Raw genomic sequence first — 18,690 nt, forward strand, 5'->3', positions numbered from 1 at the left:
AGGATCCACCTTGTTACTGTCAATCAAATTGATTGACCAAAATAGGACATCTGGTTGGCCTTTGATTCCCATGGCTTGTGCATGAGATCATTGTCCAAGCTGGAGTCAGATGAACCACAGTATTCATTAATATATACGTATAAAGTAACCTTTATTCTTATGCTTGTGAGGTAGGTCTGGTAAGAGTAACTAAGCTGGTCAGCATATGGTGTCTGCAGAAGAGGGCAACAGGGGGAAGTTGCCCCATGCTGACTTTTCCAGTTAGTTCCAAGAAATTTTTGTAAATTCAATTCCCAACAACACAATATGTTTTTTATACTTCCCACCCCAAGGTAGGCCTTAATTATTGTCATTGATGCATTGTCATCGATAGGTTCATCTTCTGTGGGATTCTAGCCTATATGACATTAGCTTATTTGCCGCTCCCCCTTGAAAATTATCTGCGGACGCCCATGTCCATAAGTAGAGTCTCAGACAGGGACCCTCAGTGCTTCAGCCTTTACTTGTTACCAGATTTATTGGAAAGATGGATGGTCATACTTGCCGATTGGCCTGATATTTCCCTGTACTTTCTAAGTGTAGATATAGCACAAAAAGTTGAAGAAGTTAGAGCGAAGGATCTGCCCACCTCTGCAGTTAATTTCCATTGGGACGGATTAAGGTTTGTTACTGGTGGTCTACTAGGAGAAGGCAATTCTGCCAAGTGGACCAGCTCCAAATGTTCACAGAGGTAAGATAGAACTATTAATGGATGAAATCCAAAATAAAAAAATCTGTTTTATGATTAGTTAAAATAACTGTAATCATCATGACTCTCGTTATATTAATATTGGGGTATCAAGTCAAATTACTCAACACAGAGTCTACATCATAGTATACTTGCCAGCTGCCCTGGTGTCCCTGTGACTGTCCTGCACTTTGGGAAACCAATGGAATGGGACTTACTATTCGGAGATCCATTGGCGTCGATGGAAGGTAGAATGGTTAATAAAACTGCCTGTCTGTTTCTGTGATGGAAGAACTTTTCTGTTTCAAAATCCCAATGACTAACGGGAGAAGAATAAAAGGGGCCTTTATACACACCAAACTTCCCTGGAAAAACCAAATACATCGCATTGAGAGTTTATAAAATGTAGCTTTAAATTGTGATATCAGTGTGCCTTTTAGCTGTTACTGTAAAGCAATAGTCTGCTTGTACGGGTATGAGATCCGTTATCCAGAAACCTGTGAATCACAGAAATTTTAAAAAAATTATTTCCTTTTTTCTGTAACAATAAAAGAGTAGCTTGTACTTGATCCCAAATAAGATTTCATTAATCCTTATTGGAAGCAAAACCAGCCTATTGGGTTTATTTAATGTTTACATGATTTTCTAGTAGACTTAATATATAAAGATCCAAATTATGGAAAGATAGGTTATCCGGAAAAATCCCATGTTCCGAGCATTCTGGATAACAGGTCCCATACCTGTACGTAAATAGGGTGAGTAGGTTTAGGTTTCAGGGGTGGAACGTGCACCATCTCAGCGCTTCGATATGGAGAGGAATTTGTAAGGCTGTATAGTTTTATATACAATTTATTGTTGGTTGTATCAGTGCATAATGGCAGTAGCAGCATTTATGTGCAATAAACTTGTGTGTTAAGCCTGACAGTATGTGTCTCTTTATTTTTATAGTTTAAAAATGAACTCGGCAACTTGCACAGTCATTGAGTTTAGGACTAAAACCCTTTAAAATAAAATGGCTTTATAAATAACCCACCATACTAGTAATTAAAAAGAGAATTCCGTATTGTATAATAGAAATGTGTGGAACCCTTGGACACATCAGGGGCCATAAAATCCCTTGGAGAGCCAGTTGCAGCCCACAGATCTCCAGATGGACAGTCCTGCTATATATCCTGGAATCTGTTGACTTGACCATTTCATAAAATACGTGTTAAGAACTACTATCTCCATCAGATTATTACAAATCTCATCCTGCCATTTAGTGGTTAAATCTCCAGTTACTATTGGCCAATGGCATGTGTTTTGGTACCACTTTAATCTCAGCAATTAAATGCTAAAAATTGTGTGAAATAGAGATTATGCTGGATCACAGTGTGAGTACATGTGTTTACATTGTTTATTTGTGCATAGTATTTGTTACATGATGTTCTACGGGATTCCATTCACAGAATTATTCTTGCAAAAGGAATGTAAAGTGCTATTTGGTTACCAAGACATTACTGACCCTAGCAACCAGGCAGTTGTTGATGGCAAAGAGTTTGCTTTCCAAGGGTGATAAAATTGATTCTGCCATCTGTTTACCCCCGCTGATGAAATCACAAGCACCGCCAGACAAAACTAAATGCTTGCCGCTCTTTGCACACTGAGTTCCATGGACAAAGTGCAAAATCTCACAAGAATGACTTAAAGGAATTGTTCAGCGTAAAAATAAAAACTGGGTAAATAGATAGGCTGTGCAAAATAAAAAATGTGTCTTATATAGTTAGTTAGCCAAAAATGTAATGTATAAAGGCTGGAGTGACTGGATGTCTAACATAATAGCCAGAACACTACTTCCTGCTTTTCAGCTCTCTTGGTTTACACTGATTGGTTACCAGGCAGTAACCAATCAGAGACTTGAGGGGGGTCATATGGTCATAACTGTTGCTTTTGAATCTGAGCTGAATGCTGAGGATCAATTACAAACTCACTGAACAGATATGTCCCATGTGGCCCCCCTTATAGTCGCTAACTAACTCAGAGTTAGAGAGCTGAAAAGCAGGAAGTAGTGTTCTGGCTATTATGTTACACATCCAGTCATTCCAGCCTTTATACATTACATTTTTGGCTAACTAACTATATTAGACACATTTTTTATTTTGCACAGCCTATCTATTTACCCAGTTTTTATTTTCACACTGAACTGTTCGTTTAAAAGGGGTTGTTCTTCACCTTCAAATTAACACTCAAAGAGTGATATTCTGAGACAATTTGCAATTGGTTTTCATTTGTTATAATTTTTTTTTTTTTTGAGTTATTTAACTTTTTATTCAGTAGTTTTCCAGTTTCAGCAGTCTGGTTGCTAGGGTCCAAATTACCCTAGCAACCATGCACTGATTTGAATAAGAGTCTGGGATATGAATAGGAGAGGGACTGAAGAGATACTTGATGTCATTGTTATTAACAGGGAAGAAAGTTTCAAAACGTGCCCCCAGGGACAGATTAAATGAAGAATTAGGAAGAATATGTTGTACATACAAGGTGTCACATCGTGAGGAGAAGATGATCACTAACCTAATGTCAGTTTTATATATTTATATTCATTGCCTTCTTAGGATTACCTGCTTTTCATTTCGTCTTGCTGGGAGAACGCGTTTGGAAATATTTTGTTCCTCTGAGGTACCCATAGAGGAGTCACATGACATACCAGGAAGACGACTGATCGTATTACACAGCAGCAGAGGAACAGCAGCTTTAGTCCAGTAAGTGCGAACAGCTGCACAGGGCGATCTTGTGAGCAGAGAATAGTGGCACGGGGCGACTGGGGGTTGTTTCTAGTACGTACCGTCCAATTTTCAGGGTCATGGATGTCAAGAACTATTTAATCAAGTCCCTGGGCGACTTTTGCCTCTTATGGGAGTAATGTAAATAAAAAGTCCGGAGTTTGCTAGCAACCAATCAGAAGGTAGCACAACTGGTTAGCATGTTGAAAACAAACACCTGATTGGTTGCTATGGGAGATATTATTTTACTTAAAGGGGAACCACCCCTTTGCTACCAAATCTCCCAGTGTATCATTACCCTAAGGATGGTGGCATATGGGGAGATTAGTCGCCAAGCGACAAATCTTCTTTTCTTCAGGGGACTAATCTCCCCAAAATGCCTTCCCACCGCCAAGAATACGAATCGTGGGCGGGATGGTATACGTATACCTTCGGATTTCTGAAGTCACCCGAAGTTCCTCGTGAGGCAATTTAGGGCGATTTTGGAAAAACTAAGAGATACGTATCTTGCCGGCGATTCATATTCTTGCTGGCGGGAAGGCATTTGGGGTGATTAGTCGCCCGCAATTGAGAAGATTTGTCGCTTGACGAATAATCTCCCCGTCTGCCACCACCCTTAGACTTGATCAATTCACAGGGCAACCAAAAATTGCAGCCTCCCGCTTAAGGCCAATATACCTGTCAGGGGTGGTGATTTACTACACATAAAAGGCCACAAGATTGACATTTTTGCCTTGAGTTGTGTTACTGTTCCCATGTTCTTAGGTTAAATGCCAGAGTTGTTTGTGTCCCAATGAACTTGGTAGCAGTCAGCTTTATTATTATTGTTATTATTATTATTATTAACATGTATTTTTAGAGTACCAACATATTGTGCAGCCCTGTTTTAAAGGGGTTCTTCACCTAACCCTAGCAACCAGGCATTAATCTGAAAAAGAGACTGGAATATGTATAGGAAAGGGACTGAAAAGAAAGATGAGCAATAAAAAGCAATAACAACAAATGTGTAGCCTTACAGAGCATTTGCTTTTTAGATGGGTGACCCCCATTTGAAAGCTGGAAATAATTTAAAAAAAAAATAAAGATAAAATTAAGGGCAATTAAAAAGTTGCTTAGAATTAGCTGTTCTATAATGTTCCAAAAGTTAACTCAAAGGTGAACCACTCAACTGAGCATCTTTCAGTGGTATCTAGTAGAAATAAGTCTTAAACAACTGGACTTTCTGAGTTTTCTTGGAAATTCTTCACCACTCACCCGAGTGGCTTCTTCAGTTCAACTGAGGGATTTCCCTGGCATTTAAACCCGTAAGGGTAGTAAAGTCACAGACATCCAATCACAATGGCTCCATTGAATTTATATTAGGTGTCTGCTGAAACTCACAGAGGTGTGAACCTGTTACAACGGTACCATTATTCCATTGAGGCCTGAGTTAATTGTTCAATGTGCAGAACTGAAATTAGAAATTTTTGTTAAACCCGCCGGGGTATGGATATTAAAACGCCATTGTATGTTGATGACAATTAGTCCCTAATTTTATAATCTTGCCCCCTCTTATAATCAGGGATGGTTTTTCAGGTTGGAATAAATGGCCTCCTTCACACCTCTTTCAAACCATCTGTCTTCTTTGTCTAATATATGCACACTTCTGTCCTCAAAGGAGTGTCACTTTTCCTTTGGATGTAGTTAGACTGTTGAGTCTTGTCATGAGGAGTTTGCCCTCCTGTGTTGGGCCATTCTCTTAAACTGGCCATAGACGTGCAGATGATAGCCTAAAGTCGGATGAATGATCATCCATGCCAATCTTCCCACCTGCAACTAACCATTCAGAAAATATAAAGTAGTAAAGAGAAGAAATCACACATTTCTCTGGTCATTTATTGATAGACGGCAATCGTATGAAAGTTATGTCCGACAAATAGTAGTGACAGTCTCCCATTGACAAGCAATAAATGCAGAGATATCACCAGTAGCCAATATAAATCTTTCAATCTGTTCCGATCAACTGAACGACGATCACCATGGTACGAAAAATGTCGGGACACTCCCCACACTGTCCGAAAATCGTACAAATCTCCGTTTTGTACGACAGTATCTTTGCGTCTATGGCCAGCTTAACTCAGCCGTTGTTTATTCTCCCCAATGTATAGATCCGTGCACTCCTCAGCATAGACCACATTACTCGGTATGAGTTTAAGACTGGTGGGTTGAGTTTAATATGGAGATCAGAGTCTGGGATATGGTTTCAGTGTGAGTAATTATTTAGCATATTAATATCACATGTGTTGTTGATCTTATTATACAATGAATAGTGAGTAAAAACATGGCACAGCAAAAAAAAGGAATGGTATTAGAGTTGTACACGATCCAAATATTAAAATATAAAGATTTATCTACCTACTCCCCACCCCGCCAAGGTGTCCTTCTGATGCTCTGTCATAAAATCAATCCTACTATTGATACTGTAGTTTTACCTTTACTTCCCATGGCCTGAATTTCCCTAAACTTCTATCATTGCTCATTGTGGGTGTGTACTTGGTGTGAGCTCAATGTGTGCTCAGTGCCAGGCAGCAGCTCTAACTGAAAGCAGCTGACACTTTAGAAAGGCAGACACAGGGAGAGCATCACATACATCGACTGAGAGGGACTGGTGGGATACGACTGTTGGTAGGAAGCTAAACATGGCCGATCACTTCAAGGCTCCCGAAGGGTATGATTTAAGGAATCAGTTTATTCAAGTGAAGCATTTTCCCAATCTCCATTGCCATTTATCATTTACTTTTAGGATGGCGGAGCAGAAGTTTTTGGTTGCCCAGCTGACAACATTTTTAAGAGAAGATCGGATACAGCTATGGAAAGCTCCGTATACCACCGAAACACAGGAGGCGGGTCCTGAGCTCAAGGTAAGCAGAACGATATTAAGAAGTGGTTTGTCTCTATGAGTTAGGCCTTAGAGAAGATATTCAATTATTATGATTCAATATATACACAGTCATTCTGTGTGCTTCACCAGAAGTCAGTGCTGTTTTCTTTGCTGGGCCGCCTCTTTCAGTTGTAATTCGAAAGTGAAAGTACTTGGAGGCCTTTGGAATATTCCCCTGGCAAACAAAACAGCCTTTCTGTGATTATGATCAGGCTACACCCTGAATAAGCTGGATCAGTGCCACTATCAATTCAGAACTGGTTTTCTTCAAATATAAATGGCACAATTCTTATATTGTATCATAATGTGATTGGTGTCTGGTAAAATTACATCACTGAAGTGTATTAGTTTTAATAGGTGTTAGGAGCTGTTTTTGAGCTATAAGTAAACTAGCTGGACTTCACTGTAGCCCTCTGGGTACCTACAACACCCTCTAGCAAAATGGCACCTCTCAAATGTGTTCCTCCCTAGATCTAAAAATGTGAAAACAGTATACTCATTTATCTTAATTAAAGGGGACCTTTCATACTAAGAAATAATTCCAAATCCTATTTTATCATGTTAGTCATGCAAAATAAACTTTATTTACACTATGTCAATTATTTAAAATCTTGTTTACTTCAGTCTTGGCATTCTCGATCACAGCAAGTAGGCAGCAGCCATTTTGTAAAGACTATTAAGACAGGCTTTGCATCATGTTTATGTGCCAGAATGAGGCTCGTGATGCCCGTGACCATGCACTGATTACACTGTTAGATGGTGAGGAAGAAGGGGTAATGTAAGGAGGGCAGTGAAATCTTGGAAGTGCAGAATGAAAAGTGAAAGTAATTGCCTGCCCCGCCTCTATGCCTATGGCATAGAGACTTTTAAAAGAGTTTATAACAGGTATGGATGTTTTAATTAAAAAATAATAATTTGGGTTTTGTATTTAGTTTTAAAAGGACTTTTATTATACAGATTCTTATGTCTAGGTGACAGGTCCCCTTTAACAACCACATGCAGCCTTGCACGTACCATATTGTTAATTAAAGCACCAAATTATTAATTAAGGACCATCATCATTCAGAGCTTAAAAGCTACAAATATGGTCCAACAGAATACTACAAAAAATTGCTGAGTTTGTCGAATACTGAAATAATTGTGACCATAGGTATCTTTCATCCCCTCAATATGAAAGTACAACCAAAGATCTACAAAAAAGGAGTTAGTGTAGACAGGCATATTTTCATGTATTTGTTTTTTTAAATGATATAGGTTTTTGTTCATCAGCTTTTAAGTTTGAAATGACAGCAGCTTTCTGGTTGCTAGGCTTCAGTGTAACCTAGCAACCAAGCAGCAGTTTGCATAAATAGAATATAATATACAATTGTCTACTCACATCGACTGTTTGTTAAATACAGCAATGAATTGAAATGTCTGCACTGTGAAGAGATGACATCCGGGTCAGACTTTTGCCCGGACAAATTTCAGTTCACTACTGTATTTGACAAGCGATTGCTATGAGTAGGCAATTGGTGGGAGTAGGCAGTCGGTGGGAGTAGGCAGACGGTGGGAGTAGGCAGTCGGTGGGAGTAGGCAGTCGGTGGGAGTAGGCAGACGGTGGGAGTAGGCAGACGGTGGGAGTAGGCAGTCGGTGGGAGTAGGCAGTCGGTGGGAGTAGGCAGTCGGTGGGAGTAGGCAATCGGTGGGAGTAGGCAGACGGTGGGAGTAGGCAGACGGTGGGAGTAGGCAGTCGGTGGGCGTAGGCAGTCGGTGGGCGTAGGCAGTCGGTGGGAGTAGGCAGTCGGTGGGAGAGGGCAGACGGTGGGAGTGGGCAGACGGTGGGAGTGGGCAGACGGTGGGAGTGGGCAGTCGGTGGGAGTGGGCAGTCGGTTGGAGTAGGCAGTCGGTGGGAGTAGGCAATCGGTGGGAGTAGGCAGACGGTGGGAGTAGGCAGACGGTGGGAGTAGGCAGTCGGTGGGCGTAGGCAGTCGGTGGGAGTAGGCAGTCGGTGGGAGTAGGCAGTCGGTGGGAGTAGGCAGTCGGTGGGAGTAGGCAGTCGGTGGGAGTAGGCAGTCGGTGGGAGAAGGCAGACGGTGGGAGTAGGCAGACGGTGGGAGTAGGCAGACGGTGGGAGTAGGCAGTCGGTGGGAGTAGGCAGTCGGTGGGAGTAGGCGCAGACGGTGGGAGTAGGCAGACGGTGGAAGTAGGCAGTCGGTGGGACGGTGGTGTTTATAAGAAAGCTGCTGGGCTTCATTGACATATTGGCCTGACACTGATACAACTGACTGTATCTTTTGACTTTATTCAATATTGAAATTACCTTTAACGTAAACTTCCCCTTCGTATGTATATTCAAAAAAAAAAAGTCTTATCTAAAGCATTGTCCAGGCTCACTATCTTTCAGTCAGTGGGGGTGTTGGTTAAGGGAAGTTCTCTTACATTAATTCTGATAAATGATGAAGGGAAAAGCTAAGGTTTCTATAATTGCTAGGATTGTTTAGAGAGATCTCCAATCATGTAAATGTTTGTTGTTTGGTTGGTCCAATTATTTGACCCCCCCCCCAGTTCAAAAGTCTGGTCATGGGGACCCATCTAGAGAGGACCATATCCTATATCATCCTTACTCAGGGCCGCCATCAGAAATTATGGTGCCCAGTACAAAGACATTTTCTGGGCCCCCTGGTCCCCGCCCACCACAGCCAAACCCCATCGCAGATCCCACCCAGTCCATACCACAGTAAAAAGGCCACACAGACATAGTAACAGTAAACAAACACACAAGTTATAAAAAGCAGTTGGTGGTCAGGGCCCCCCTACAAGTTAAAAAAAAAATTTGCAGCCAGGGTCTCCCATTAAAGCTTTTTTTTTTTTAAAAAAAAAAAAGATCATTGGTGTTCATTGGAACTTAACTTTCAAAGTCTTCTTCATTCTCCTCTTCTTCGGGTCTAATTGGCGGCTTTTCGGATCATTTTGTGGCTTTCGGTTCCATTCGTGGCTTTGGGTCTTTGCCTGCTTTTTCGACTTTGGGTCTTTGACTCCTTTTGTGACTTTGGGTCTTTGACTCCTTTTGCGACTTCGGGTCTTCGACTCCTTTCGCAACTTCAGGTCTTCCATTCTGTTCACGGCTTCGGGTCTACCATTCTGTTCATGGCTTCGGGTCTTCGGCTCAGTTCTCGTGTTCAGGTCTTCGGCGCCTTTGGGTCTTTGGCTCTGTTCGGGTCTTCGGCTCTGTTCTCATCTTCGGCTCTTTTTGCGACTTTGGGTCTTTGGCTCCGTTTGCGACTCCAGGTCTTCGGCTCCGTTCACGGCTTCGGGTGTTCAACTTCGTTTGCAGCTAAGGTTCTTTGGCTCCGTTCACGGCTTCAAGTCTTTAACTCAGTTCGCGACTTCGGGTCTTCCGCTTCATTCACGGCTTCAGGTCTTCGGCTTCGTTCACGGCTTTGATTATGGCTTAGGTTCTTCAGCTGCTTAGGTTCTTCGGCTTTTTGGCTCCTGTTGCCACTTCGGAATTCAACTGCATTCGAGGCTTTGGGTCTTCTATACCATTTGCGGCTTCGGGTCTTCGGCTGTGTCCACAGCTTAGATTCTTTGGCTTAGTTTGCAGCTTAGATTCTTCGGCTTCGTTCGCAGCTTTGGGTCTTCGTCGACATCCAAGCTCTTAAAACTAGTTTAATGACTCATTTCAGTTAGTGCTTACCTCATGCTGTTTGTATATTCTTTCAATAGGAGCTTTCACAAAGATACTCTGACCAACTGAAATACAATATGGAGGACATCACCAGCGCTCTGGAAGAAATTCGCTGTTCCGCAATCCAGCGTGGAGCTGGAAACCAAACATTCAAGACAAAGGGAGTGGCCACTCTGCAAGTCTTCCTGCCGAGAAAGCAGAATAAAGTGAGAGTCCATCTTAATTCGGCAACAACCACAGGGTCACTGTTTACTATTTTTGGCTGCAAATATAATTAATAATACTTGCTGTGAAATATTTTTAAAAATGAAACATGAATATATTGTTTTATTCCTCAAAGGGTTCCAGAAACTTCATTGAGACTTCCTTAAATGTCACTGGAAAGGAGCTGAGGAGTCAGTAAGTACCGTTTTACATGCATTGTATTGGGATTGTCAGTCACAGGCACCTTGGTGCCCATCAACATTTAGGGGCAGATGTATCAAGGATTAAATCCCTCGAAATTCGACTGCGGAATAGAATCGAATAGGCAATTCAGGAGAATTTACGCGCTGGCGAATAGACAAATGGGCGAATATTTGCCCGGCGAATAGTCGCACGATCGAATATTCGATCGAAGGATTTTCATTCGATCAAAAACTTAGAAAACAAGCCTATGGGACTTTCCCATAGGCTTTTAAAGCAATTCGGTAGGTATAATCTGGCGAAGTAGGCAGTCGAATGATTTTTAAAAGAGGCAGTACTTCGACTATCGAATGGGCGAATAGTTGCAGCGTTTTTTCGCTCGATCTATTCGAATCATTCTACTCAGGCGAATTTACGCCAATTTGATAGTCGAGGAGCACAAAAAACTACTCGAAATTCTAGTTATTTTCCCTCTATTCATTCACCCGAGCTTGGTGAATGTGCCCCTTACATTTAGGGAGCCAAATGCCTAGAAATTGATCCTTGTAGCTGCAGTAATTTCTTTGGTGCTGCAGAGGGAGCTTGCATTCCATAATGATGCTCTCAATGACTAAAGGGTCCTATTTTTAATAAAACACCACAAAATAAATGCATGAAACGGTCTCTCCTGGCCATAAAATCAATCCTTATCCCGTCCCGAAGGGATTTAAAATACAAGCAGGATGAACAGCAGAGGGGAGAGTGGATATCATAAATGTTGATTCTGTTCTTAAAGCCACTTAACCTGAATTGTTGATGTTGGTGTTTATACAAATACTCATATAACCAATACTGGGTTTATGTAGTTACATTAGATATCGGTTCTTCTCATCTCGTAACACATTGCAATCACTTAAGTTACAGTGTACTGGTTCACTTCTGAAAAACGATTGATTGGTTGCTTTTGGTTACTAAGCTGATGCAAAAGTGCAACCTCACTGGTCAACAACCCCCACTGGGGATTCTGAATAAACCAGAAAAATGTGTTCAGTAATTTTCCAATAGATGACACACTATTGTTGGAGTACAAACTGTCTATTAATTAAGCCAGGTCTGACTAGCTGGAACCTAAAGGCCCAATATGCTCCACCCCCAGTGTATTTTATTAAATAATTATGGATTGAATATAATTCATCCGCTGTTTCCTCATTTTGGAGTTCAGAGGTCCCATGTGAGTTTGTTACAAAATAATTTCATTCATGGAAGCAGGGTTGGGCAAGCTGGAGAAAGGAGCATTGTTTCTACTTTACTGTTGCTTTAAAAATCTGATAAAATGATATGTCATTGTTTTCATTTTTGCTCACAGGATAGCACAAACATATGGATTTCAAGAAGATTACATAAAAATTATCATTAACAAGAAACAGCTTGAAATGGGTATGTACAGTTCATTGTTTTAGTAGGTATAGTAGGGAGAGATGGTGCCTATAGTAACAGTGGATAATAGTCTCTGGGAAGGGACTGTGACTGTGGGATAGCAGGTATAGTAGGGAGAGATGGTGTCTATAGTAACAGTGGATAATAGTCTCTGGGAAGGGAGTGTGACTGTGAGATAGCAGGTATAGTAGGGAGAGATGGTGCCTATAGTAACAGTGGATAATAGTCTCTGGGAAGGGAGTGTGACTGTGGGATAGCAGGTATAGTAGGGAGAGATGGTGCCTATAGTAACAGTAGATAATAGTCTCTGGGAAGGGACTGTGACTGTGGGATAGCAGGTATAGTAGGGAGAGATGGTGTCTATAGTAACAGTGGGATAATAGTCTCTGGGAAGGGAGTGTGACTGTGGGATAGCAGGTATAGTAGGGAGAGATGGTGCCTATAGTAACAGTGGGATAATAGTCTCTGGGAAGGGAGTGTGACTGTGGGATAGCAGGTATAGTAGGGAGAGATGGTGCCTATAGTAACAGTGGATAATAGTCTCTGGGAAGGGAGTGTGACTGTGGGATAGCAGGTATAGTAGGGAGAGATGGTGCCTATAGTAACAGTGGGATAATAGTCTATGGGAAGGGAGTGTGACTGTGGGATAGCAGGTATAGTAGGGAGAGATGGTGCCTATAGTAACAGTGGGATAATAGTCTCTGGGAAGGGAGTGTGACTGTGGGATAGCAGGTATAGTAGGGAGAGATGGTGCCTATAGTAACAGTGGATAATAGTCTCTGAGAAGGGAATGTGACTGTGGGATAGCAGGTATAGTAGGGAGAGATGGTGCCTATAGTAACAGTGGGATAATAGTCTATGGGAAGGGAGTGTGACTGTGGGATTGTAGGGAGAGATGGTGCCTATAGTAGCAGTGCAGATAATAGTCTCTGAGAAGAGACCGTGGCTGTAGGATAAAAGGTGGCATCATCATTACCCCACATACAGCACAACAAAATTGTTGTTGTTAAAGTTCAACTCTAAAACCCAACCAGCAGCTCAACATGCACAGCAATTTGGATGAGCTTAGGGTTAATTGCATCATGCATATGCCTTCTTTGCTTGCTGCATGAGCCATTAGCCTTAAAGTGAATGCTACTTTGCTGTTACAGACACGGGATCCAGAAAACTGTTATCTAGAAATTTATAGGAAGGCCATCACCCATAGACTCAATTTTTAATCAAATAATTCGATTTTTATAAAAATGATTTCCTTTTTCTCTGTAATAATAAAACAGTAGCTTGTACTTGATCCCAACTAAGATATAATTAATCCTTATTGGAGACAAAACAATCCTTTTGTCCTATTATCCTATATAATATTTAAAGACCCCTTTTCCATTAAACGCCAGGTGCTGTGCATTCTGGATAACAGGTACCATACCTGTATGAACACAATAGCAGAATGAGGGTAATATTAGTATTGATGCTTTTTATTAATTAGTTATGCAGTTTAACCCTTAAAGGAAAACTAAAGCTTAAGTAAAGGTAGCCCTGGAGCTACCACCACCTTGAATGTGATGAACGTAGGTCCCACGGTATAGTTGTTGTACAGTGAATTTTTAAAAAAAATAAAACTATTGTTTTTTCCTCTTCTGGGGGAAATGATTTTGGGGTCACAGGTGCTACAAGAAGTAGGAGATTCCCAGCGATTTAAAGGAGAACTAAAGCCTAACTAAAGAAGCTAGAAATGTTGTACATTAGGTTTTGTGCTTCTGTACCAGCCCAAGGCAACCACAGCCCTTTAGCAGCAAAGATCTGTGTCTCCAAAGATGCCCCAGTAGCTCCCCATCTTCTTTTCTGCTGATTCACTGCATGTTCTCTGTGCTGCTGTCATTTACTGAGCTTAGGGACCCACTCACAATATACAGTACACATAGAATAGAAATGTCACAATATAAGGCTGATTAGTAATTAATACACATAATTACTACATGGCAGCACAGAAACCAGTGCAATTAGCATCAGAATTTAATAATCAGCAAACCTGTAGCATTAGCTTATATTACAGGGGAAGCTCATTTTCTGCTGGATAATTAGCGACGAGCCCTAAGCTTAGCTTCTCAACAGCTGCTCAGAGCCCACTGAGCATGTGAGTGTCACAGACACTTTCCAAGATGGTGACCCCCTGTGACACGTTTGAAGTCCTGGATCATTGCTGCCATTGACAAGCTGAAACTTTAGGCTGGTGAAATAACTTCAGTATGTAAAATATGGCATTTTTAGCCATATTCATTTTTAGGGTTTAGTTCTCCTTTAAAGTTCCATAAAGACTAGAACATACAGCACAGATACTGAAGTACTTGAGTACCTAGCAATGAGCAGTCCCTATTGTGGACACTACGGTAGATACTTAAAGAGTTAAAGGAACAGTTCAGTGTAAAAATAAAAGCTAGGTAAATAGATAGACTGTGCAAAATAAAAAATGTTTCTAATATAATTAGTTAGCCAAAAATGTAATGTATAAAGGCTGGAGTGACTGGATGTGTAACATAATAGCCAGAACACTACATCCTGCTTTTCAGCTCTCTAACTCTGAGTTAGTCAGTGACTATAAAGGGGGCCACATGGGACATAACTGTTCAGTGAGTTTGCAATTTATCCTCAGCATTCAGCTCAGATTCAAAAGCAACAGGTATGACCACTGATTGGTTACTGCCTGGTAACCAATCAGTGGAAAGCAAGAGAGCTGAAAAGCAGGAAGTAGTGTTCTGGCTATTATGTTACACATCCAGTCACTCCAGTCTTTATACATTACATTTTTGGCTAACTAACTATATTAGAAACATTTTTTATTTTGCACAGCCTATCTATTTACCCAGTTTTTATTTTTATTCTGAACAATTCCTTTAAAGGCCTCCTTTTTCTTTGGACTTCTCTTTCTTCTTCAATTCAGGCTCAGTCTGCTTATAAACATGGTATATTTTATGAGAGGACGGTTGGGTCTATTCCATTTCTTGGTTGTCAAGCTTTAACGAGCCATGTACATTGCAGGGACAGGCATCCTCCAACACTTTCATCAGGAGGCTGTAGTTAGAAACAGATGGAAAGACTCAACATTTCTATCTATCGAGGACACTATATTTATGCAATCACACGCATTATGTTTATAGTAAATAATGTAGCCTGCTTTCAGTCAACCCTAATTTACGTGTTTAGTGTCCTCACGCATTTCAGGCTTTCTGATAAACTGACGCCTCTCAGCAGCAGTGAGGGTATTGAAAACAGTCTGGTCAGATTGAACTAAAACAGAAAAATGATGCACTGATTCTAGAACAAAATTCCCAATGAGGGGATCATCTGATTTCAAGTTCCAAACCATCTCGGTACAGGTATCCATTATCTGAAAACCCGTTATCCAGAAAGCGAAGAATTGCATGATAGCCATTTCCCTTAGACTCCATTTCATCCATATAATCCATTTTTTAAAAAATGTTCTCTGTAAAAATAAGCCAGTACCTTGTACAGGTATGGGACATATTATCCACAATGCTCAGGACCTGGGGTTTCCGGATAATATGGATCTTAATACCTTAAGTCCACTAGAAAATCATGTAAACATTAAATAAACCAAATAGGCTGGTTTTGCTTCCAATAAGGATTAATTATATCATAGTTGGGATCAAGATACTGTTTTATTATTACAGAGAAATTTTTACAATTTGGATAAACTGGAGTCTATGCTGTTGTAATTCAGAGCTTTCCTGATAATGGGCCCCATACCTGTACCTGATCCTAATTAAGATATAATTAATCATTATTGGAAGCAAAACCAGCCTGTTTATTTAATGTTTAAATAATTTTCTAGTAGGGGTTGTTCACCTTTAAGTTAACTTTTAGTATGATGTAGAGAGCGATATTCTGAGACAATTTGCAACTGGTTTTCCTTTTTTATTATTTGTGGGTTTTGAGTTATTTAGCTTTTTATTCAGCAGTTCTCCAGTTTGCAGTTTCAATTATCTGGTTGCTAGGGTCCAAATTACCCTAGCAACCATGCACTGATTTAAATATGGAATATGAATAGGAGAGGACCTGAATGTAAAGATAAGAAATAAAAAGTAGCAATAACAATACATGTGTTGCCTTACAGAGCATTTGTTTTTAGATGGGTTCAGTGACCCCCATTTGAAAGTTGGAAAGAGTCAGAAGGAAAAGACAAATAATTTAAAAATTATAAAAAATAAATAATGAAGTCCAGTTGAAAAGTTGTTTAGAATTAACCATTCTATAAAATACTAAGGGGCACATTTACTTAGCTCGAGTGAATGATTAGAATAAAAAATATTTTGAGTTTTGAAGTATTTTTTTTGGCTACTTCGACCTTCAACTACGACTTCGACTTGAACGTTTCGAACTAAAAATCGTTTGACTATTCGACCATTCGATAGTCGAAGTACTGTCTCTTTAAAAAAAACTTCGACCACCTAAAACCTACTGGGGAAGGTCCCCATAGGCTTTCTAGGCAATTTGGGATCGAAGGAAAATCGTTCGATTCAAAGGATTTAGTAGTTTGATCGAACGATTTTTTGTTCGATCAAATGAATTGCGCCAAATCCTTTGACTTCGATATTGAAGTCGAAAGATTTAACTTCAAGGGTCGAATATCGAGGGTTAATTAACCCTTGATATTCGATCAATAGTAAATGTGCCCCTAAAAGTTAACTTAAAAGTGAACCACCCCTTTAAGGTATGAAGATCCAAATTACGGAAAGATCTGTTACCCAGAAAACCTCAGGTCCCGAGCATTCTGGATAAAAGATCCACCCATTTCAGGGCTTCAAGTGCCTGGCCAAACTGAATCCTTAAAATCGTGTCACTTTTTGAAGTTGCGATTTTTTTATTATTCTTAATCTTCCCTTGCCCTAATTTGCATACGGGTTCCGATTCAGTTCGGATTAAGTTTGGAAACTCCAAAATAATGGATTTGGTGCATCCCTATCTCCAAGGAAATCAAGACCGATACAGATGTAACCAAAGCAAATAGGTTTCGGAACATACAGAACACTGTCCAGTTGTCTCTACAATGTTCCCTTATGGTTCCAGTCCGGTATAAGGGAGAAACCTCGATCTATTCCAGCTGAGCTCCCTTCTCATTATTTAATCTGTCCCATACATACACATTACTCATTAGTGCTGTGGAGCAAGGGACAGGCTTCTGGCCGAGAGCTCTGGAACTGATACGTGAGCCACTTTGGCTTTTCTCTTGGGGAGCTTTAATGCCTTGCAGATGTGAAGCGGCTTCCTCTCTGTGGCCACTCTGCGGGATGCCTCGTTACACTTTCAATATGGCTTCTGGGCCGTTTGTTTTGTTGCATTTAATAGAATGATTATGGATTATATGATAACAGATTGCTCTGGGCACAGTCTCCCACAACAAGTAGCAGTAGAAGCAGAGAAGGGACTCTTTACTTGCTGATTTTGCTGAGCCTATGTTTCATGGAGAGCTGTGCTTGAGCACATGCTGCACTCTCCCTCTGTTCCCGCAGTCCTTTATGCAGCAAACTGGAAAATGAGGTTCAATTTTGATAAATGCACTTTGGCAGAAGTAATATAATTATACACTAAATGACAACAAGATAACAAGTTGTGTCATTCTGTGGCTACTAAAGCAAAAAAAGTTCTGTCTTGTATAAAAAAAAGGGCATTAACTTAAGGGATGAAAACATAATTTTGGCTCTTTATTGTTCTCTGGTAAGGCCTTACTTGGAGTATGCAGTACAGTTTTGGGCTCCTTAAAGGGCATGTAAAGGCAAAAAAATAAAATCCCATTTTTACTTTCTGTAATGAAAAAGAAACCTTTGTCCAATATAATTTAATTTAAAAATGTGTACCGTTTTTATAAGAAACCTGACTTTATGCAGTGACATTATCCCTTCATTTACTGCTGTGGATAGGAATTGTCAGACGGTCCCTAACTGCTGAGTAGGGAAACAATCATACTAATGAACAGCAGGGGGAGCCCCCGCCTTACTTCCCAGCCGTGCAGAACTCAAGCAGCTTTGTTTGTTTCCCTGTAGAGTAGTCGGCGACTGTGTAGAGATTTGTATTGGATTTTATCTTTGCCTTTACATCCCCTTTACTGTTTCCAACTCCAGCTGCAGGGACAAAGATCATGGAGCCAGATTTAAACAGATAAACTGGGATTCTATTTGGAGAATTATTTTGGAGAAAGTTTGTAATAAACAATACAAAAACTATAAAATCCACATTAAATTATATGACAACATATGACCCAGTGCAGTCTGTATATTCTAGGGATGCACCGAATCCACTATTTTGGATTCGGCCGAACCCCCGAATCCTTTGTGAAAGATTTGGCCGAATACCGAACCGAAACCGAACCCTAATTTGCATATGTTTTCTGACAAAAAGTTGCGAGATTTCCCTCCTCGCCCCTAATTTGCATATGCAAATTCGGGTTCGGCTGGGCAGAAGGATTCGGCCGAATCCTGCTGAAAAATGCCGAATCCCAAACCGAATCCTGGATTCGGTGCATCCCTAGTATATTCTGATTATTAATCAGTCTTGCTGTATCGGCTTCTGGCAGATATTATTTGACTTGTGCAGTTTTAATGGTTTATTATGATCCCTAAGCAGCACAGACCACACTGAGCATGTGCACAGTCTTGGTCTTGCAAAGATGTTTTAACAAAGTTACAAGATGGTGACTCCCCGTGGCCAACTTTGAAAGAATAAATCATTTATTTGATTAGGCTTGTGGTGCAGTGAGTTCATGTTTATGTTTAGTATA

The 18,690-nt window shown here is 40.6% G+C and overlaps 1 protein-coding gene across 3 annotated transcripts in view; it reads left to right on the top strand.

Moving 5' to 3' along the window:
• Positions 1-3,320: 3,320 nt before the first annotated feature.
• nub1.L (negative regulator of ubiquitin-like proteins 1 L homeolog) overlaps positions 3,321-18,690 on the top strand; it is a 42,121-nt gene continuing 26,751 nt past the window's right edge. Inside the window, exons 1-5 of one of the 3 annotated variants that reach the window (XM_018267116.2) lie at positions 3,321-3,468; positions 6,272-6,389; positions 10,118-10,285; positions 10,420-10,478; positions 11,830-11,900. In XM_018267116.2, the coding sequence (XP_018122605.1) occupies positions 6,273-6,389; positions 10,118-10,285; positions 10,420-10,478; positions 11,830-11,900 (415 nt within the window). In that variant the 5' untranslated portion in view covers positions 3,321-3,468; position 6,272. Of the gene's footprint in view, positions 3,544-6,065; positions 6,197-6,271; positions 6,390-10,117; positions 10,286-10,419; positions 10,479-11,829; positions 11,901-18,690 lie in introns of those variants that run through there. The other 2 variants (XM_018267117.2, XM_041565782.1) reach the window with 2 other exon arrangements.

The sequence above is a fragment of the Xenopus laevis genome, chromosome 6L, assembly GCF_017654675.1.
Source record: "Xenopus laevis strain J_2021 chromosome 6L, Xenopus_laevis_v10.1, whole genome shotgun sequence".
Classification (NCBI taxonomy): domain Eukaryota; kingdom Metazoa; phylum Chordata; class Amphibia; order Anura; family Pipidae; genus Xenopus; species Xenopus laevis.